Raw genomic sequence first — 22,504 nt, forward strand, 5'->3', positions numbered from 1 at the left:
TAAATTATAGAATCGAATATATGCCGTTCCACGATGATGCCTCGTGATCAATCATGAATCCGAAGCATATGCTAAAATTATTTTGATGAATTTTTAAAAATTTTCAATCAAAAGATTCGACGTAAATTAAATGATCAAAGTATTTCAGTAATTACGATTTCTGTCTGAAAGATCCATTAAAATATATATATACGTTTCATTTTATTGAAATTTTCATTTTAACTTTAAAGCATAAATATTATAAAATGAGTTATGATAAATTGATATAGATTGAAACAGGTTAAAATAGATATACATATTGTCTAATTAAAGCTGCTGCTCCCGAATTATTTTTGCTTCCTGATTTTTTATTAACCGGATATAAAATAATAAATATCTGTAGATAAAATAGCTCAACTTTTAACAAAACCTGCAACATTTATAACTTTATTAAAAATAATATTAAAATATGATTAAACAGTTTCGTTACACTTAACCATTATGAAACGAGATTATAATTATAATAACTTTTCGTTATATATAATTTTTTTACATTTTCGATCTTTCAATTTAAATTTTTCACACTAGTTTTATTCATTTTTTTTTTTCCCCAAAAGCCGTATTAACATGACAAGCAGCTTTCACCGTACTATATCAAAATCTGAATTTAAAAACCAGTCGGATTCATTTATGTTTCATTTTAATAACTATTCAACAAGCCACTAGAATAATTTTTGAATAATTTTCGAAGTTGGCCATTTTATACGCAATAACGTAACTCGATAATAAAATCAACGTACAATAAAACGAATAAATAAACCTTACAAAATACACACGTGAATACGAGTTTCGAATCACGCGACGTTTATCGTTACAGAGGATTAAATTCACGATGTTTATTCCAATACCTACCTTCCCCCCTCCCCCCAAAGGAATACGATAATCATCGAAACCGATCATTCAAGCGTGAAGACGATCGAAAACTAATAACTGTTCGAACGAGATACCAATCCAATACTTGAAAACGAATCGTGGCCTCTTAGTTTGGTCAACATCAGTCGTAACGCCACGATCGTCGATAAACCACCCCCTAGGAGCCATCTATATACAGCTTTCCTGGACGCGAGAACTTCTCGTGTAAATATCGTGGCTACGATGAACCGGGAGCGTGCTCGGCCGTAACGGGCTCAAGCTTCTCTCCACTTTCTTCACGTACCCGTTCGGATATATCCACGAATCTTTCGTATGCAGCACGGGCGAGGGAGACGGATAATCCAACTCCTCCAAATGATCGAAATCTTTCGTCCTCTCCGATTTCACGGCCTCGTAACCCGGCTCGAATATATCCGGCCTCTTGTCCATCTTGCTTGGAATCACGTCCGGATCCTCGTCGGTCACATCGTTCCCCACCACCTCACCCTTCGCCTCGTCCCTCGACTCTTTGCTCAACGGGGCCACCCCCGTCATCCCCCTGTCCTCCTTGGCCCCACCACCGTACTGCGCCACTTCCGTGTGGGCCTTGATCGGTTGCATCGGATGGCTGCGACGATACAGGGTCAGAGTGATGCCCACGATCAGGATGCACACGGCCGTTATGCCGCCGGCGAAACACGCCACCAGAAGGCTGTAATCCGAGCTGTCGTCGGATGTTCCGCGATCTGGGGACAGAAGGAAACGTGACTCAAACGTGGAAGACGATATCGTTATCGCGCGAGGGGACACAGCCCCGTGGGGATATACTGATGTTGCGCCAAGGGTTGCTAACGAGGCTTTTAAAATCGCTGACGATCGTTAACGTGCCCCGCCGTTCGAGTCAACGCGCACTTTTTGCGCCCTTCTTTCTCTCACCGATCGGCCGGCCCGCATAGATGTCGCCCCAGATACGTAACTTCGGCAGGGGTTTCGCGGGGATAATTGAATTTCGTTATTGAACCGCGGCCAGTTTCGAAATTTCATCCCGCCAAGCTGCAGCTACGTTCGCGCAATTAGAAATGTAATTAAGACTCGTTCGACCAGACTCGGTGGATTTTGTAATGGAGATCCGGCGACTTAATTAGCTACGCTTCCGGAAAGTTTTTCGGCCGGAATTGGAATTTCACGTTCGTTGTTTTTCTTTTTTTTTTTCTGTTTTTTTCTTCTATCTCTCTCTCTCTTTCTCTCTCACTCGTTCCTTTTTATTTGAGGATAGTTTCTTCTTTATGATACTGATAATTTGAATCGAATGAGAAGTTGGAACTATTTGCTAATTAAATCACCGTTTACTTCTTGAAAGATTTTTATTACAATTTTTTTTATTCGGAGATAAGTGTATATTACATGAATCATATCGTATACTATATTTTGATAACACGTATTTTTAAATAAGCAACGATAGAATATTCTTATTAATGTTATATTACGAAGAAGACTGATTTTATTTATTTATTACTTCGAACAAAGGGATATAAAATATTGAGGAAAAATAAATAATCTATAACGAAGAATATTTCTATTCAAAGAATATAAAACGTAAATATTATCTTCAAGATAAAATAAAATCTGTGAAAAGCCGATAATAAACAATTGATCAAATAAAAAGAAAAAATTCCAAATGACTAGAATTTTAAAACATCGTGCTAATTTGAAATGTCATTTGCAATATATTTCAAAGTGAAACACTGTATCGTCAATTATCAATTAGAAAAGATCGTATTAGAATTCCCTTCGAAATAGAAACGTGACTTGTCCTTGAACGACAACGTATCTTGAAGAGTATCTTATACGTGTCCGGTAAACGAGATTTTCTTTTTCCTTTATTTATCGGATCACGAGGGAAACGTAAAGAACTTTCGGTAGCAAAGATTAAGAAAGGGAAGAGGAAGACGATGGCCGACGAGGCTCTTTGGCATTCAGAAAGCGCTTTGGTTCGTTAGCTAAACGAACGTTTCGTACGTATACGCCTTTCTACGCGCATCTGTACAGATGTGTACGTATCCATTGCGAGGTAAACATATACCGGGATAATTTGATTTGTATATAACTAACGTTTACAGGAAATTTGTAATCAGGGTAAATACTTCTAATGCACCGGTTTAACTTTAAACGAGATCAGGGAAGAAAAGCTGAGAATCGCAAGTGTTGTTTTTGCATATAAAGTGACTTCAAGCTACGTGATACATTTGTTTGTAAAAGGAGATGATGAAGATGAATCAAAAGAAGATTGATTAGATTGATTAAAAGAAAATATTAAATTAATGTTGTAAATTTGATTTGAGTAGATTAGTTAGTTATGCAGATTATACAAGAATTGTATAAATGTTTTATCAGAAGAATATACGAAATCTTGTAATTTTTTAAGTATTTTTAAAGAAACAGAGTTTTAAAAATCTATTTCACGTGTTATTTATATTAACTCTTATAATTTTTTCTAAATTTCAGAAAATGTGTTTTAATTATTTCATTTTGATTTTCATTGGAATAATAAAGAAGATATTGTTAAATGGATTATAAATCTGCAAAGTTTCATCAGAATAATTATATTAGTATTTCATTGTGTATTTTTTCTTTCTTGAATAAATATTATCTCATTTCTCTTTAGTCGTTATAGAATACTCTTGTCAATATTACACTTTTGTTTCCATTTTCAATGAGACTTTTATGTGATTAAATTGTGCATTCCATTCTCTTAATCATAGCTTCTACGTAATTACGTTAAAATATTTTTAGATAATGAAAGTCTCGATGAATATTAATGAATAGTAATATATACTATAAATTTTTATAATTAAAATATATATATTATTGCTACGTAATTATTATATGTGAAAATTAAGTTATATCGTTTGAATATATTTAAATAATGTAATTAAAGGCTATATTATATATTTCAATAGAGATAACTTTTAGAATTGTTCTATTATAAATTGAATTCTGGAGAAAAATGAATATTTGTATATATATCTCAATTGTAAATAATATTTTGTGTCTTTTAAAATGTTACGTATCCTCGAAAAATTTGTATATTTTTACGGTGACAAAATTCATTATTATGAATGAAAGATATAAGCATAAATAATGGTTATATTTACAACCACCTACTATGGATTCTCAATTCTTACGAATGGATCTGTTAAATATCCATTTCATTATAAATGGATGCATCTGTTGAATGAAACATGAATGTATTATAATCATAAATTCATATTATTTGTTGACAAATATAATAAAAAAAATATTACTATTTTGATAAATTTTGACAAATTCGAATATTATCATCAAAGTAATATTATTCGATTCATTTATCTTACAGAAATATTATATTATTAATCATTCTGATAAATTTTATTTCCATCAGGTAAGATTACGTAGAAATTATTTTGATTATAATACGATATTTCAAAAAAATATATAATAAACAAATTACATTAATGCTACACTCTAATTCAAACGAATCCATTTTCAATGCGATTATAAAATCTTCAATTCCTTATGGGAATATGCGTGTTAGTAGGAAATGGCAAGGACATGGCGAAACCGGTTGAAACGGTTTCGAAGAGGTTCTCAAAGATTGGGGACAGGGTTGGAGGTGGTCCAGGTCCGCATTATCCGTACACAACCGAGATCCAAAGATGGGTTCGTGTTGCAAATACCTGTGTCACGTATATATATATTACATATACACGCGACATTTGCACACACGTACATGGGGAAAGAAGCATTTCCACACACAAACCGAGATCGTCCACGAGCCGACATGAATAAATCATGAGGATGGAAATTAAAGGCGATAAATGCGCCTCGAATGAGACAGCAGCGAGGAAAAGACTTTATGGGATTTTAATTCAGCCTCCGTGGAAAGGAGTATACGAAGAAACGTGTCATACGGAAAGGAAAAAGGCGAAGGCTCTGGGGGAGTTGAAATTATCGCGGATACAAGTATAATTACGATCATGAAAATTGCTTGTCCCTAAGACAAGTCCACGCGAAGGCAATGTTACGGGTTGTTGAACTCGTGATACAATTCCGGCTAATTGAGATCCATAAAAAAACATTGTGTCCTGTTGGCAAAGAACCTCATGTCTACGGTTTTTTCTCTGTATTCCTCGTCATGATATTCGCCTCTTGAGTTTTGCGAGAATGGAAATGAATTTGTAACGATTCAGAGAAATTATAATTGGTAATTGATTTGATACTAAATATAAATGGATTATTGATATTTTTGGAGTGTTTATAAGTTTGGACTGTGTTGTGTTCTGTGTGTGATGTTTCAAGGAAATTGGAATACTAATACTTGTAATTAGTATGAGAAATAATATGTTATTTGATATTTATAAAAAGAATTAGAAATAATTTGATACTGTTACATCATAATTGATTTTTCTATTTCATATTTCTTTTTGATATTTTGTTTTTAATCTTTTTCATCTTCATTTGAAATTTAATCTTTTAATCTTCAACAAACAGGAAATTTTTAACGCGAAATTATTTAAAAGAAGTATTATATTATAATTTAATTAAAACGAATTTTTATTCTACTGATTTTTAAATATTTTTATATATACAAAGAGACTACTATATTATACTAATTAAAGTAACAAATATACTTGTATTACACTTTAGTAATTTAGTTAAAATATATTCGTTCCCTTTGAATTTTATTAAAAAAGTATTAAAAAATATATAAGAAATTTTAAACAGTCACAGTTCAATTACATTATCGATCACACATACCTAGATTATAAATTTCTTTTCTACAATTTTATATCTCTTATTTAGAATTTATAAATTACTATTAAACTTGTTCTTCTTGTTATTGCTTTATGCCCAACAAATATACAATAAACTAATAACGATTAGTTCCAACAGATAAGAAGGCTCTAAAAAAAGGCATGCGCCACATTTTTTATGTCGATTTAAGAAATAGACATTCGAGGAACTTACCGGTTGTGTACATCGCGACTGCTTTAAGCGTGACCGGTTCAAGAACCACGGGATCGCTTCGACCCTTTGCATTGACAGCGTAGAGATGAAGCCTGTATTTACGGCCAGGCTCCAAGCCAGGAACCTCAAAAACAGGACCGGACGAGCCGGATCTCTCTGTGTGGTTCAGGTAGATGGTATTGACGTGATAAACGTTCTCCTCGCTGTAGACCTCCAGCTCGTAATTAGTTAAGGGCAAACCGCCGTCAAACCCTTCCGAACATCTGACGATCAACCAGTCCGCGTCCCTCGAGTCGGTAGCCTTCAAGTCCTCGTGACCTATTTCATAGAAAAACGTGATGGAAGTCTCGAGGAAAGATATCCTCGAAACTATACTCGAAATATAATCGTATTATAGAATATTGTTGGTTAATTGATTCATATATAATTGATGAAGAAATATTTCCTTTTTGGATAAATACTTTTTTAAGGAAAAACAAAAATCATTTTATTCTTATACTTTATATTATATTTATGTTTTCTTCTGCAAATTTGAATTCGTTTAAGAAATATTTCGATATACAATATACAAAATTATTAATTTCCAAAATTTAATCTCTCCTTTTTGCTATTCAGAAATATCAAATTTCGTCGCTCAGAGATCAACGATACATCTTACATTACCTAAAATTAAAATTATTCCTGAAGTATAAGTATATAATAAATAACGATAATTATAATTTCTCAAACGAACGATTCATATTACCCTATTTAAACTTTCCTCAATTTGCCTGAACGAATGAAACGAGCAAGAAAATGTCATTCTCAACGTAGACAAAGTAACCTAAAAAGCAACCTTTAACAACATTTAACGTGCCATCTCACCAACACCAAACATCCCCCCATCCCCAGTGTCACTTTCCTGTAACGAAAAACCGGCTACCCCTCGGAGCGTGCGGTAATCGATCCCCAAAGGGGATCGCCTAATTTCACGATCGTTTTCACGCACGGTCGAACACCTTGTCTCTCTCTCTCTCTCTGTCTCTCTCTCTCTCTCTCTCCCTCTCTCTCTTTGGTCGAGGGTATACCGGGAAACAAGCTGTTGAACACAATGCCGGGTCTATCGAGTTGTGAGCTATCATACTATCCTATACGGAGGATACGTAATGACATAGTTAGGCGCGTTTAGGTTGATAGAAGGGTTCCAGTATCACTTACCCATTCGATACGCGTACGGGCCGGTCGATTGTAGGGCCGTGCAGTTCTGAAGGGGATAGGGTTTCCCTGCGACGATGATCTGAAAAAGGCAGGGTGTCTTTTGCACCCCTATCCGATTTTTCGCCCAACACGCGACCGTCCCGTAATCCATGTCGTTGGCCAGAGTATAATTCAACCTGGATCCGTGCCAGTGGCTGGTGATTAGGCTGAGCGGTTTCACCGGTGTGAATCTGTTGGACGGCACGTTCATCAGCTCGCCGGAATTGTTGAAGGTCCAATGGAAAGTGATGGGCGGCGGTTTAGACTGCACACCGCACACAAGGGAGATGGTCTCGTGCTTCAAGGCGCCGACCACTTGGGTGGATGACCCGTCCTTGCACACAGGCGCGTCTGAAAATTCAAGTGGACGTGTCATGGACGCGAAGTTTAACTTGCTCACTATTTTTGCGTTTCGAATCGAATGACAATTGTTTCCCAAAGAGAAGTTGGGAGGCATTGAAAAAGCATTTTTGAGAGAATGAAAATGTAATAACGATGCACAATGTTGTTTAGAGAGGAATATTGTTTTAAGAAGAGGAAAGGGTAGAAGTACTCACACATTATTTCCAACGTTACAGGTCTGCTGGTAGATTTCCCTTCGACATTGACAGCCATGCAAGAATATTCGCCCGCAGAATTTCTAGTCACGCTTCGCAAAACCAAAGATTGCCCGCTGGGAAGAAAAATTCTAGCAGTCATGTTCTGATGTAGCTCCTTTCCGTCCTTGTACCACACCAGCTTGTACGCCTTCGGATTCGCTTGAACGTCGCATTCGAAATAGACATCATCGCCTTCGTTTATGTCGTTTGCTTTCAGACTCAAACCTAGCTTGATCGTCACTATTGGTGAATCTGAGAATTTTGTGCCCAATAAATCAATATTTCTAAATGTTATATTATAACAATTCAAGTGAATACAAATGAAATCAATATTATAAAAATTGATGAAAAAATATTGGTATTTGAATGAAAAAATAACTTGAATAATGATCAATTTAATATGCTATGAAATATATAATATCATATTGCATGATATTATAATTGTAATATAAAGATTTTATTAATCGATGTCTAAATTAATCAAGATCTAACTTGTTTCGAGCAAAAGATTAAAAATCAATTTAATGTCTGCATAATGTAACATTAATAAGATCGTAAAAAACAATATTTTTCAAGAAATAAACATATTTATCGCGTAATCTGCTTTAAAACTTGATTAAACTCTATTAAAATTAGGGAAAATTTAAACCGCTATAACTTCGAAGATAATGACTTTTAATCAACGAATCAAAGATCGTTAAAAGCGTTGAACCTTCCCCTTTAAAACGCTTTTTGATTTATCTCGATACGACTTCCGGTTCCCGAGATATCGTCGTGTAAAGGAAAGGATAATTTTTGATTATTTATTATCTCCGTCCTTGTCGCTTACTCGGATCTCTCGCTCGCACTTCGTCTCACTGACTTATCGCAAACTGCAGACAAGCGACAGACGTGATTCATGGAAAGACGCATAGTACGCATTTTCAGGAAAATATGTAGGTCGCGAGCTCATTCTTAATCTCTTAAACGCTTTGAATCCTTATATCTCGGTAACGAATTGAGATATCGAGATAAAACAAAAAGCAACTTCAATGGCATGGTTTTCCCTATCTCTTGAATGAATTTTGATGACAAAATTTTTGTTTCTTTTTATGTTTTCTACAAGAAAAAGTCGAGGTTCTTTTTTGTCACTTCTTGAAATTCTGTATTTGAATTGGATAATCAATGTAGTGTTACAGAATACGAGAATCATTGTTAAATTTTGTATTATATATTATATTTTAATTTTAGCGAATTGTTAAATAAATAATCATATTAATCTAAAATGAAATGCTTTTGTGATTCTATAGTATTCATTGTGCTTACAATAATTGCTTAAATATTTATAGGATCGAAAGATTAGAATAAAATTTTTTGTTTCACTTACAATATACTAATAATCGCCATCTATTTTCGAGGGCGCTATCAGGTACAACTGGATTCTCTGCTCGACACGTCAGATATTTCCCATCATCCTCCATGGTGGGTACGTAACTCAGCCTACTTCTCGTAATGTTCGGATCTGCAAACTACGAAGAACTCAGAATCTAAGATCACGCGTATCTGTCGTGTAAACATCGTGGAAATAGAACACGGCAATCGTAAGTTCAAAAATGTTATACTCACATTTCTGGCCATATGTTTGACCTGGTGGTTTCCCTTCCACCAGGTGATCACAGCCTCTGGCCTAGAACCCGAACTGGTGCATTCAATTTCGTACGTTTTTAACGCCGACAAGTGGGCTCTTTTGTTCGTAATATTCACTAGCAACGGTTTCACTGGAATTCGAAGGGTGTCGTTGAATCGATACCAGAGTAAAAAAGTAACGTTTCGGATATAAAAACAATCCAATTCCGATTTTTTTTTACGCAAAAATACTCTTTATTAAATTCCAGTGAAATGCAGAATATCAACAATAATAAAACGAATAAACAGCACACGATTTTGAAACATATATTTTGTGAAAGCAAGATAATTTTAGAATTTTCAAACACTTTCTTGAAAAGCTCTTCATAAATATAAAACTTAAGAAATGTGATTATTATAGATATTTAACTCTGAGAGCAAATATAAGAAGAAAAATAAAAATATATGCAATATTCGCATCATCTCGAAGTTTTCAATAAACACAGCAGTTTATTAAAGTTTATTAAAGTAAGAAACTTCTAAACTGAGATTAAGTTGTTGTTCCCTTCCCTTTAACGAGAAGTAAACATTCGGTAGGAGAGGTTTGACAAGTTGAAACAGTTTCTCACTCACAATTAATATCCAAAATAATCTCGGAAGTGAGAGGAGGCACGAGATGCGTGTTGCTCGCCCGGCAAATTAGCCTAGTCCTGAGAAACTTCCTGGTGACGTTCGAGATATCGAGACGATTTATCGTGATATCACCATGCTCCAACGTGTAAGTGTCGTCCATCGCCCCATTGAAATGCCACGTGACTTTCGGTGGTGGTGAACCCCCGATTACCTCGCACAATAAGGACAATTCGCTACCCTCGTTGAAGGGCTGTAATATCTTGGCCAAACTTCTACCGGCGCCGGTGTAAATCACAGGTTTGTTTGGTGGCACTGTCGTAAGAGTGGATTTATGTACGTCATATAACATGGATATTTACTTTTCTTTTAAATCTTTTGATAAAACTTGACGCGCACGATATTTTCTCGCGAAAAAAATTTATTTTCGGTAATAATAATTTATATCTGTTCGATGCTATACTTTATCTATTCGTATTAGATAAAATATTGTATCTGTTTCAAATCTTGTATCTCGTTCAAAAAGCAAGGAGTTGTAAAATTCACCATATCTTGTGTTAGAAAGATAAATTGTAATTACTTAATTGTAAAACGCTATAAATAATCGTCACAAAGCAATGTTAAATTAGAGGCAAATTTTGTTTAAGCGCACACTGCGTGCTCTCATGATAAAACTGTTGGGAATGATGCCACTTAAAAAACATACACGTACAATTTTTTAATCTCTAGAACAGCAAGAAAATATCATGATTCATGTTAAGCTTGCACAATTAATTAATTTGAAATCACGTTGGACAAATGTAACAAGAAATTCATAATGTAATGAGTTAAAATAACACGATTTGTTCTACAGTTAACTAAAGATTATCCTGTCCCATGCATTTATAATACCATTGCACCGTGTTTTATCGTTAATTTTGAAAGAAAATCTGTGCCACCATGAACAAAACGAAGAACAAAATTTCTCTCTATTTTATAACTTTAATTTCATAATGATAAAAGAACAGAAATAATATTTTTTTAATTGAAAATTGAAATATCAAAATTTAATATTCAATATTCTACGACAAACTCTATTATGTTAACTTTTTATATTTTCTTATGGAAAAAAGAAATTTTTAATATAGATTAAACAACAATTTAATTTCATTACTTTTTTATATTTTATCATAACAATTTCGTTATGGATATATTTCTCTTTTTTTCTTAGAATGTAATCGGTCAAAGATTAATCAATCTTTTTTTCTGGATTTAAATCTAAAGTAAATACTCCCTACATCTCTACGCAATCCATCACTTACTTCCCACCGAGATAATAAAGAATGTAATTTCTTTTCCAATATTACAATAGATTACAAAAGTTTTAATCACAGGTATCAAAACCGAACCTCATCACACATCGCTTCGAAAAAAGAATCCAAAAGGAGATTCTTTTAAAAAAAAATAAAAAGTTGGGAATTAAAAGCGACGATAACCCAGTCCAAATGCCATCAAATTCCAGAACGAAAGCAATTAATCGCGATTGATTATCTAGGGAAGAGGGATGAGGGTGAGTGAAAGAAAGAGAAAAATATAAAGGTAGGGCGTACTCACCTATCACCGTGAGGTTAACCTTCTGATTTCTGGTTGGACTATTTTTGTAATCCACCCTGCACCTGTACACCCCCACGTCGGCCGCCTCGAGGGGATCGATCTCCAATTTCGCGGGTTCTACGCTCGTCCTCATGGTCGCCCTTTCACCGAACACGTATGGATCTGACCAAAGCTTCGCCTGAGCTATCGATTTGCCGCGAGCGTCCAGGCTGTATATCGGCTCGCCGCCCCTCTCGTCTTTGTACCAAAAAACCATGCTCACCACCTCGCTCCTGCTCACCGGATCGATGTCGCAAGGTATTTGAGCTTTGAAACCAGCCACCGCCGACACATCCAGCATCGGTACTGAAAAATTACCCGAAATATTATTCGTCCAACGCCGAACGCGTCGCTGTTTTCAAAGAAACACGCGATTAAAGGTGATTTTTCAAAAACGGCGTGTATCCGAATATCTAATGGATCCTTTATTAACAACGCTTTCAACGAAGTTCCAAGTTATGGCCATCGCGTTGAAAGCTACCTCTCCTCCTCCGGAAAACTCTTATCCATGTACACAGTGGGATTTCAACGACCCTCTTTGTTTGATGTTTTTTAATTCTTTCGTTCCGCGTTTTAAGCTCGAGGCCGAGGGGCGGTGAAGAGTCCATCCCCTTTGCCGATGTTGTTTCCACTCGGTTATAGGGGATGATTTAGTTCTTGTCATTTGTCGTTCGCTTCGTCGTTGGGGCGAAGATGTAATAATGCAGAGGGGGGAAAAAGTAAATGATTTTCACTCGTTTTTCACGGGGATCTCGTTGAACACCGTAATCGGATTTTTATTTTATGCATAGGTGAATCTTGGAAAATATTATAATAGAACGATAAAATTCTGCGACTCGATGGAAAGGATCTTATATATCTCGCGTGAAATTTTATGAATCGATCTCTGGCTCTGGATATATATCGACAAAGGCGAATAGTGATGAATATTAATACGAGCCTCGTTGCTTTTGCATTACCAAAGTACAGAGTGAAGAACATATTATAAGTCATAAGATAAAAAATAGATATTCCATTCACCCCTCTAATATCCTTTTTTCCTTTTCCTTTTTTTGACCTTAATACTTTGCATTAATTTTAATTCTCACTCGATCTCAAGTTGAGAGAAAAAGAAGAATCCTTTTCAAAGGGGAAAAAAAAGGAACAACTGCAATTAAATCTCGACCACGATTAAAAACTATCCTTCTTCTCCCCGGGTAAAACCACGAGCCACTGCCGCTTCATAGATTTTCTTCCTAATTCAACTTCCAGCCAGGAACGTATCCAGGCCACTTCTCCCCCTCCTCTATATTTTCTTACCGCAACCGCAAATTTCCAGTTTTCCAGTCAGTCACTGACCAACAGCCACCAAGTTACTGCAAATTGGCCGAGAAACAAAAGTTGGTTGAGAAACAAAACAGGGCGCGCGTTCCGTGTAGGAATGGGAGGAGAGGGCAATTAATCGATCTACTTGCCGATTTATGCCTCCCGGTCCACGTAGTTGTCGCGATTCCATTGGCTTTCATAGCCACCTCATCCATCGTTTCGCCACCTCGCCACCCCTTGCTCGTTATCCTTTCCCTCGCCCGACCTTAGATACAACGATGACTCGGGAAATTGGTTTGCACGCGGAGATTAATCACGCGCTGCCTTATCGATTTGCTGCATGAATGTCCATCGCTTTTTTCGTTGCTCTTTCCGTCGTGGAACCGAGCGCACGACAAGCAAGAAACTGACAAGGAAATGGAAAGCCTTGAGCAGTTTGGGGAGAGGTGAAGTTTCGATAACGATGGAATGTTTGCTGGATGGTTCTTCGAGGTTGTCGAAATTTAAAAAGTGTCGTTTGCTTTGCGACGTAAAGAAATTTGTTATTTTGTTATATTTTGGCATTTGGAAGAATTTTGAGGAATGGAGTAAATGGATACTTTTACTTAGAATCAAGTCAGAGAATAATTATTAAGTAGTTTAATTATTAATTATTAACCGATTTGTATGAACCAATTTTTAAAATTAATCACGTATCTAGGATCAGTATCTAGGACTTTATTTTTGACATTCATTTTAAGGAAAAGTATGCTAATGTAACAATAAATTTTGTAATATAATCTTTGACACGAAATTTTATATTACGAAGAATAAATATATATTAAAATTCCTATTTAAAATGCGACTTTAATCCAATCTTGATACTAAATCCAACTTCGTATAGGTATCTAATTTTATCTTTGCGAGCAGAATTTAGTACAATGATTAATATTACTCTGGAAAATACATGTCAGAGGATATTAATTATCGTTTAAGCTTCTCAGTTGCATCTAATAATAAATTTGAACATTTCTGTTGTGTCATTTATATTTTGTATTAATTGGAAAATTTTGTATATAACCAATTTTACAACTATGTATATATATATCATTACAATATATTCTATCATTTGAAAACAAATCTTTTCTAGATCAATTATTTATATTTAAGAATGAATAATAAATGTTTAATTAATTAAAATTTAATGAAATCAAAATTTTATTATAGAAATAGCAACGTATCGTTATGTTGTTGATATAATTGACATGCATATTCAATCATTAGTAATTAAGCGTAATTAAATTTGGTTTATACGGATCTGATAATCAATAAATATAATTCGTTATAAGCAAATAAGGATTGAAAAGCAGAAACACATTAATTAGAGATTGATTAGAGATTGCAAAGCTAAACAATGATATTATCATCATTCTCTATTATTATTCTGAATATTATTTTTCTATACATATATCCAATGGTCTATACAGAAACTGATAGGATTATAAAATAATTTCTTATACACAGAACATATTATATCTATAAAATATAAAACATTATACTTCTGTATATCAAATTATTCTTAAATTTTAGCCTCTAAACCATCTTCTTTTCAAATCATCGAAAAAACGTTCATTACTCACAAAACATCTACTTCATATATATTTATGATACATATATTTATAGCCTATTATATTTATCCATTGAATCATTATTTAACAAACTCGGCAAACTAGAATATTATCCGCAGACAACATGGAACACAAGATATCCAATTATTGGATCCAATCTAATTCTCGTCCGAACAAAACAAACACCTGTTAGCAATGGTACCAAGTAATATTGTCTCGACAAATACAGAACATCGTCAAACGCTAAATAATCTACGTAATATGTTCATGTAAATCAAACGAATCGATAAACCAAGCCGCAAATGCATGAAAACGATCAATAAATGATTTAATCGATGGTTCAAAGTTTAAAGTTTTTTGAGGAAGAAACGTAAAGAAAATTATTGATCACCATTCGACCAGTCAATTGTCTTATTCATTTAATATGTTTTTTTCTCCGAATACGATAAAGATATTGAATTTTCTAAAAACATAGGCAAATAGAAAAGTTAATATGGAAAGTTTCATAGTTACTTTGGAAGAAATTCTGAAAAATGATATTTTAAATTAACATACGTTCTTGAAAAATAATAATGTTGAATTTGGCGCAATCCAAAGATTTTGGAGTAATTTTATCTTATTCTAATCCTAATTAATTACAGATAACAATGGAATAAGATTATAAAGAATTCAAGAAGATACTTAATGATTAATTTTACAAAATAAATATATATTTAATTATATCCTACTAAATTATTTATAGAAAGATGCTATAGATCTTCGTATAATAAGGATTTCTTTAACATACATTCATAAGATCCATATAAGATCCATATACCCAAGAAATACGGCAATGTTCGTATAACATAGCATCGAAGGACACGTATAACATGGAATATACATGGTGTTTAAGAATGTATCATATTTTTCCAGTGACCCATATAACGTGAATTTATATGATATAGAATATATTCCATACCGTGTTGTATCAGAGAGTTTGCAAAATTATGACTCAATAGTCTCACATAGCTTCATATATATATGAGACACACACACACGCACACACACAGGATTGACAATACAATAAGACGAAGGAAAAAAAAATAGCGAAATAATTCGTGTATAATTTGAATACATTTCAAATTAATCTTATTTCCCTCAATTCACGAATTATTCGACAAATTCTCAATTTCCTTAAAAAAACTCTAAGAAAAAAACAATACTTTTTTCCTCCTTCTTCATCCTTCATCCTTTTCCATATAAATCTCCATCTCGTTGTCTCCTTTCTCGTCCAAGGATCACGCATCCTCTCTATCAAAAGTGTCATCGATACACAAGCAATTTCTATCATTCGAGGAAATCGGATAAATCCGCAAACAAGCAGACCCGGTCACCGTCTTATCAGCGTGACATATGTCGACGTGCAAATACGGTCGAATAGTTCACGGATTCGACACGCGTATTTGGATAGATTGGAACGTTTACTTGAGGGAGTCGCATAGATCTCAGGGCGTATCCGGCTACAACGCCGTATCTCGGGTAATTATTCAAAGCAAACGCGACCCCGTGTCGCGGATCGGTAATGCATCGCATTATCCGCTTTTGTGTATGTACAAGTCCACGTGCGAGGATTTCAACAGGCGCAAACCGTCGCGAGAGGCGGCACAGTGCGCAGGATAGGGTTGTGATCTTATTCGGAGGAGGGAAATGCAAATCGACCTGATCGGATTTCGAGAGAACTTCGAATGGAATTAGGGAGTTGTCGACAACAATGCTTGCGAAGAAACGAAATGTGACTTGACATAAATGAATAGAAGAATATAAATAGGATTTTTTTCCCCTTGTCTGTGTTTCGAGAATTTAACAAGCAAAATATAATAAACAGAGAGGGAATAAAGAAAGAATATTTCATTGATTTTTCTTCTTTTTTTTTTTTTTTTTTTTTTTTAATTAGTATAATTTTAATGAGAGGTTATAAAAGAAAAAGTAGTACAAATCAAGCATTTAGTTTTCAATATTGTCACGTATTAGGATTAATATTAATATATTATAAATCTTTGAAATAAAATTAAAAAAAGAAGAATGAAAAATAGAAATGAATATTTTTCTTTTTTGAATGATACAGATTTCGAGTAAATACCTTCTGTTTTTAACATTTTATAGTACAATATAATGTATTAAAGTTATAAATATGAATTTCCGATTTTAAAAACGAACAAAAATGATGAAAAAAATATAATGCAACTTTTTCACAATACCAATTGTATGTACAACGAATTGGCTTTTCTAAAATCGAAGGATTCGCGAAAATCGAATCCCATCAAATATTGCGTTACATATAATCCCCAATATCCCAAAAATTCATGCAACTTTTAATTCTCAAAAAAAAAAAAAAAAAAANGAAAAAAAGAAAAAAAAAAAGGAAACGATTCACGAAAACTATACACTGCACACAAAACCCAAACACATAATGAAACGAATGAAACACAATAAAAATTGAAACGAAAAAAAAAAAAATAACAATAACCCATCATTCTTTCACGCGACGTTAAAATATCACATTTAAAACAGCTCCTTTTCGACACGGCTCGAAACCGCATCCATATTTCATATCGTTACCATTGCTGTTGAATTTCGTGTCTCCGGGACACGAGCCCCGTAAAAACACGTCGCGATATCGAATCACGTCCCCAGGAACAAGAACAACCGTGGCCTCTGTGACCCGATAACGAGCAGTTACACCATGGATATCGCAAATTCGTGAGAATTCCCGTAGAACACGTCCAGCGATTCCATCGGAATTCCCATGGATTGCAAAAGGCGCTCGCGTTCTTGCGATTGTTATCGTTTAAACGGGGCGGTGACGCTTGGTTCCAGGTGGTGGAGAGACGGTTATGTGTGTAAACAGCACAATTTGTGCAAACGCGGTAACAACCCCCAACGACACACCTGGAAAACAACGTCGCCACGGCAAATACGCGTCGAGAAATGGCGGGATCTTGACAAAATTACTCGTGGAGAGGAGAATAAGAGATCGAGTTGAGAGGTTTGGAATTAAGGCTTGGCGTGTATTATGAATTTTGTTTTAAATATGATTGGAAAGGTGTCGAAGAAATTGTTAAGAAATCGATGTTCTGCGTTTATTCTACGTTTTTAAGAGTGAGAAGGATAAGAGTAAAGTGGATGAAGTGAAATATCGGGTTTAAGGAATGATTGGTTTGATATTGCATAAAGAATCTAAGATGGTATCTTTGAAATTTGATATTGCGTTCTATTGGTGTTAAGAATGGAAGGAATTATACTTTTTTTATTAATGTAAAATGCGATTTTTTTTACATTTCAATTTCCAATCGAAAGAGGAATACGTTATTCGTACGGATTATCCTTATGTTTTCGTATTCTCTTTATAACTTCCATTTCAGTTAAGCATCATATATAAATATTAAAGTGATGTAATATCCATAAAACATCCATATATTCCATCTCATGCGTATTCAAAATTTATTTTACTTAAAAAATTATTCGGATATAAAAAGATTTTCAGTTTTGAACGATTGTGTCGCTGTTTCATCCTGTTTCATCGGGAAATACACTCGATTTCTTTAAATTTTCTCTTGTGATAAAAATGTTTCTTCGTTTTCTTTTTTTTCTTTTTCGTAACTATCAGAAATTGTTATGCTTTAAAAATTTTTTATTAATTTTATAAAATGGAATATTGTAAAGTCACTTAACGTACTACTCTCAAAGAATTCACTACTCTGAAAGAATGAATGCAGCTTGTATGCCACTTATCATAAAGAATTTCGAATAAAAAGTATAGAATTTTTCAAAAACATTACGAGTTAAAATTTCTTTAAAAGAAAGTTGCACATTATTTTCCACATAACCTACATTATATAAATGGATTGCGTTTGGAAATGCAACTTCACGACACACTTTCTCATAAAAGTTTTAACATCTTGTGTGTAATATAAACGAAAATTCAAGTTAAAGAAACGCTAGTCATCTTAGGGATATATTCTTATTAAAAATGTATTTGAGTATATATAATTGCAATTCTAATGTAATAATGCAAATCCTAAATGTAATAATAATTCTTTATGAAAAAGATTAAATAATTGAAAAACATAAAAATAGAACCTTTAGAAAAAATATAAAATGTAATTTCATATTCAATTAACAACGAGTATAATTTAGTAGGAAAGGATACATCTACAAAATATTATATGATATATCTATCAAAACTTTATTTTCTTTTTCATAACAGACGTCTAAAAAGTTTCCCTTCCATTTGAATAAAACATTCATATCTGTAAATTGTGAATCAACATATTTATATTCTCAAATTTTCTTATCTTATTCCATATTGGCATATTGTTATGATTCATGAACATATAAATAAAGTTAAGATCCTGAAGACTACTTTGCAGACTACTTTACTAATAAAAAAGCTACATGAAGTTAATATAATTCAAATATATAATATTAAAATTATTATTAAAAACATAAAGTATCTTAAGACTTTTTAATAAGAATGTGTGTCGTTACAAACATACAGTGAAATTTACTCATAAATTTATTCATTTGTATTTCACTATATTTTATAAAGAATTCTGTCCATTATTCCTCTTATTTTTAAATAAAAGTGAATATCGACGTCGTTGCGTTTAATTAAAATATTAATGCGACTTTATCAAAAAATTATTCAATAAAGAAAAAAGTACGTTGCCCCCACTCGGTACGTTCATTAAACGCTACATACCAAAATCTCTCAAAGATCTACTCGACTTCCCCTTTTCATCGTACGTTCCTACACACCTCTCCTATTCATCGAGCTCGAGTAAATTGTCAACAATCGGTATACGGTATAACCCGCACGCTTGCTTGGAACGGGAAACGGAGCACGGCCGATAGCCGATTTAAAAGGAAAGTCAAATAAAGTGGGCTCGCCACTTTGGATCGCGAAAATTTCAGAGTAATTTCCATCCCGAAGGCGTAAAAAGGGGTCGATGCCCGAAAGTAGAAGTCGGTGCACCCAATAGTAGAGGCAGCGATAACCGAGATCCTTCGGTGATGAAAAACGAACGAATCAACTTTAAGGCTTTTAGGTTAGAATTGTAAAAGCGGACGAGGGAGGGAGGGAGGGAGGGAGGGAGGAGAGAATAACCAGGCCCGTTTCGACGTATGACACATTTTTCCCTGTGCTCACCCCTCTCTCCTCCAGTTTCATCCCCGTTACAATTGGATTTTACGCCGCATCAAGCGCGCTAGCTCTTTCTCGCGTTACACGCCGCCATTATGCGCGCGGCGGCCTGCATACACCGTTTCCAACTTCGGATCGAAAGACTTACAGGCTACCCTTTTATAGGGTATCGCGATACACAATTTCATATTACCTCCCTTGCACAGTCGGCAATTTTTAGTCGGCCTTCCTCCACTTCTCTGCGCCCTAGCCTCGGGATAGGACGTATAAACATGCATAAAATGTTGATGGGAGAAAAATAGGCGAGAGAGAGAGAGATGTTGGTGCTGTTTGATATTTTGTATTGTAGGATTTTCATCGGCGATACTCCAGTTTCACGAGGCTTCCCTTGTAAAAAATTCCAAGTTATGGGGTTGGAATGCTTGAAATAAAAACGGGAGCGGATTACTTTTCAGGAGAAATGTTTGTTCTGTTACGAAAGATGGAATAATATATTGAAAGAGGAAGGATGTTAATAAATAATTGTGTAAAGTTTTGTCAAAGTTATATACGCCTCAATCATCGATGTTTAATTGTATAGATCTACTTTTAATCGTAACTTATAAATTTTAAAATTTATTTTTTCAATTAGCAATTTAAATATACATTTGAATTAAAGCTTTAAAGATTCATTAAATATAGATGAGGAAGTTACAGAATAAATAAAAGATGGTAAAGAATGATAAATGATAATTGACTAATTCAAGAAATAAAAGTTTCATAAAAGAAACTTTTGATTTGATTTTTTTTTTTTGCAGTTTATGAAAAAGAGATTGATATATTTTCCAAATTTTGAAACGTACGTAAATTTCATTTCAACGAGAATATTTATTAAATCATTAAATTAAGACACATCAGTTTATTTTCCAATCACACTTAAGTATCTTCATGCGAAATCTGATCACTTTAATCAAAAATGATCCAGTTTAACCAGTTTAATCTTTCAATCCTTTGTGATTCCAAACAATCGTGAAAGGAGGAAAAAGCTTTATATCATTCCAATGCAAACGATGCATAAATGATCATCTTTCTTCTTGTAAATATTCTTACATTATCTCCGGATATGCTTACGATTGGATAGAAATGTCCACAACTGAGACGGTTGGATCTGTGATAAGGGATGAACATAGAGGGTTGCTGGATAAACAACGCGTGAACAAGGGGTTAGAGAGGATAGTATACGGTGTACAATGATGTATTAGCGATTTAGGCTAAGTGACAAATCAACAACTAGTCTAAATGCTACTCACGATTGATAAATTGAATTGTAAACAAATTATTCTTAATTGTTTTTTTCCTTTTGTAATAATAGCATTGAGAATAAGATATTAAATTTTTTATTAGCGTAAGAGATTAATTAATTAAGCATTAACTTATTTTTATATATATATATCCAAAGTTCTATTTCTACTTAACTCTCTACTTAACTTTTCAGTCTTGTATTTATAAAAATTCATGATTTTTTATTTAATTATCTATTACATTCAATACATCCACAATGATATTCATCTTTGAAATTCAAATCAAGAATTGATTCTTGTTCAGCTTTTCAGCGTAGATATTGCACTTTGCACTCCGAGAATTCGGTGAAATTATGCATAAGTAAATAACAGTATCCCATTTGTCGGCGATAAACCGGCGTGTATCTGCTTAAAGCCATGAGAGATGATATAAGGGGCTCAAATTGTCAATTTGAATCATACGATCCCCTTATTCCAAGACATTACACGTTGCACGTATTCGCGCTCGTTTGCCTAATGCAATAGTCGTACTACTTACGATATGTGAAACCATGTTTGTCCCTACATATGCTCCCTCTATCGTAAGGTACGCCAATGCTTGAGTGTACTACTAGAATATGCGCCCATTCAAGGAACTGGATAACAAACGATGGAGACAGTGCGGCAAATGGAAAATGGAGAGGGGAGCGGGGACCAAAAATGGCGAGAGAGGAAGAGTATCGAAGAAGAGAGATAGAAGATGTATATAGCGTGTTCGATTTTAACCTATGATTTCAAATATCTCGAAGAAAATAAGATGGATAGGAGAAGATAGACTTTTAATAAGTTCTCGAATCTCTTGAATAGAATTTTATAATTTTATATATGTTTAAAAAAAAATATATTATTTGCTCCAACAAATTGTAAAACCTATTATATAAAAAAAATATTTAATAATTTTTTATTTAAATTTTATTAAAATAGATATAATTAACGTAATTCTGATTTCGTAAAATTTAATTTATGAAAAATAAGAAAATACGAGTGTTTGTTTTTTCCCTTACTTTTGTAATAATAAGTTACTATCGTTTGATAACTTTCAGAATTGAAATATTTTTTCTTCTAATTTTTTGACAAAGATTAATATTGTGAAAGAGAAATCGAAACCAAAATATCTGGACAAACGAAAATAGAAAAATTTAAAAAATAGAAATAAGAGAAAAAACAAATTTGATAAAGAAAAGAAAAGATAGGAAAAAATATTAGAGAGAAAAAAGTTAAAAATACAAGAGGTACGATATAAAATCTCAAAAAAAAACAATGAAAAAAATAAAAATAAAATAAAAGGGAAAAAAATAAAAGAAACCTTAAAAATTAAAAAGAAGATAAGAAAGAAAGGAGAAAAACTGTGACATAAAGGAAGAAAAAATAAGTCGAAAATATTTCTATAAAACTAAAAGAAACAAGGAGGATAATAAGAAAAGATAGTGATAAAGAGGAAGAATTATGGGAAGAAGCAGAGGAAAGCTGATAGGACAACGATAAAAATAA

General features: G+C 33.7%; 1 protein-coding gene across 1 annotated transcript in view; it reads right to left on the reverse strand.

Annotated features, from left to right (window-relative positions):
- Positions 1–557: 557 nt before the first annotated feature.
- The window catches only part of LOC122719528 (hemicentin-2-like), a 41,782-nt gene continuing 19,835 nt past the window's right edge, over positions 558–22,504 (reverse strand). The window contains exons 2-9 of the mRNA XM_043945437.1: positions 11,562–11,906; positions 9,972–10,283; positions 9,339–9,490; positions 9,100–9,241; positions 7,692–7,985; positions 7,096–7,485; positions 5,899–6,216; positions 558–1,637 (exon numbers count right to left, since the gene is read on the reverse strand). Of these exons, the coding sequence (XP_043801372.1) occupies positions 1,081–1,637; positions 5,899–6,216; positions 7,096–7,485; positions 7,692–7,985; positions 9,100–9,241; positions 9,339–9,490; positions 9,972–10,283; positions 11,562–11,906 (2,510 nt within the window). The 3' untranslated portion in view covers positions 558–1,080. The remainder of the gene's footprint in view (positions 1,638–5,898; positions 6,217–7,095; positions 7,486–7,691; positions 7,986–9,099; positions 9,242–9,338; positions 9,491–9,971; positions 10,284–11,561; positions 11,907–22,504) is intronic.

This window comes from Apis laboriosa, unplaced genomic scaffold (assembly GCF_014066325.1).
Source record: "Apis laboriosa isolate Shangri-la unplaced genomic scaffold, ASM1406632v1 scaffold81_cov154, whole genome shotgun sequence".
In the NCBI taxonomy this organism is placed as follows: Eukaryota; Metazoa; Arthropoda; class Insecta; order Hymenoptera; family Apidae; genus Apis; species Apis laboriosa.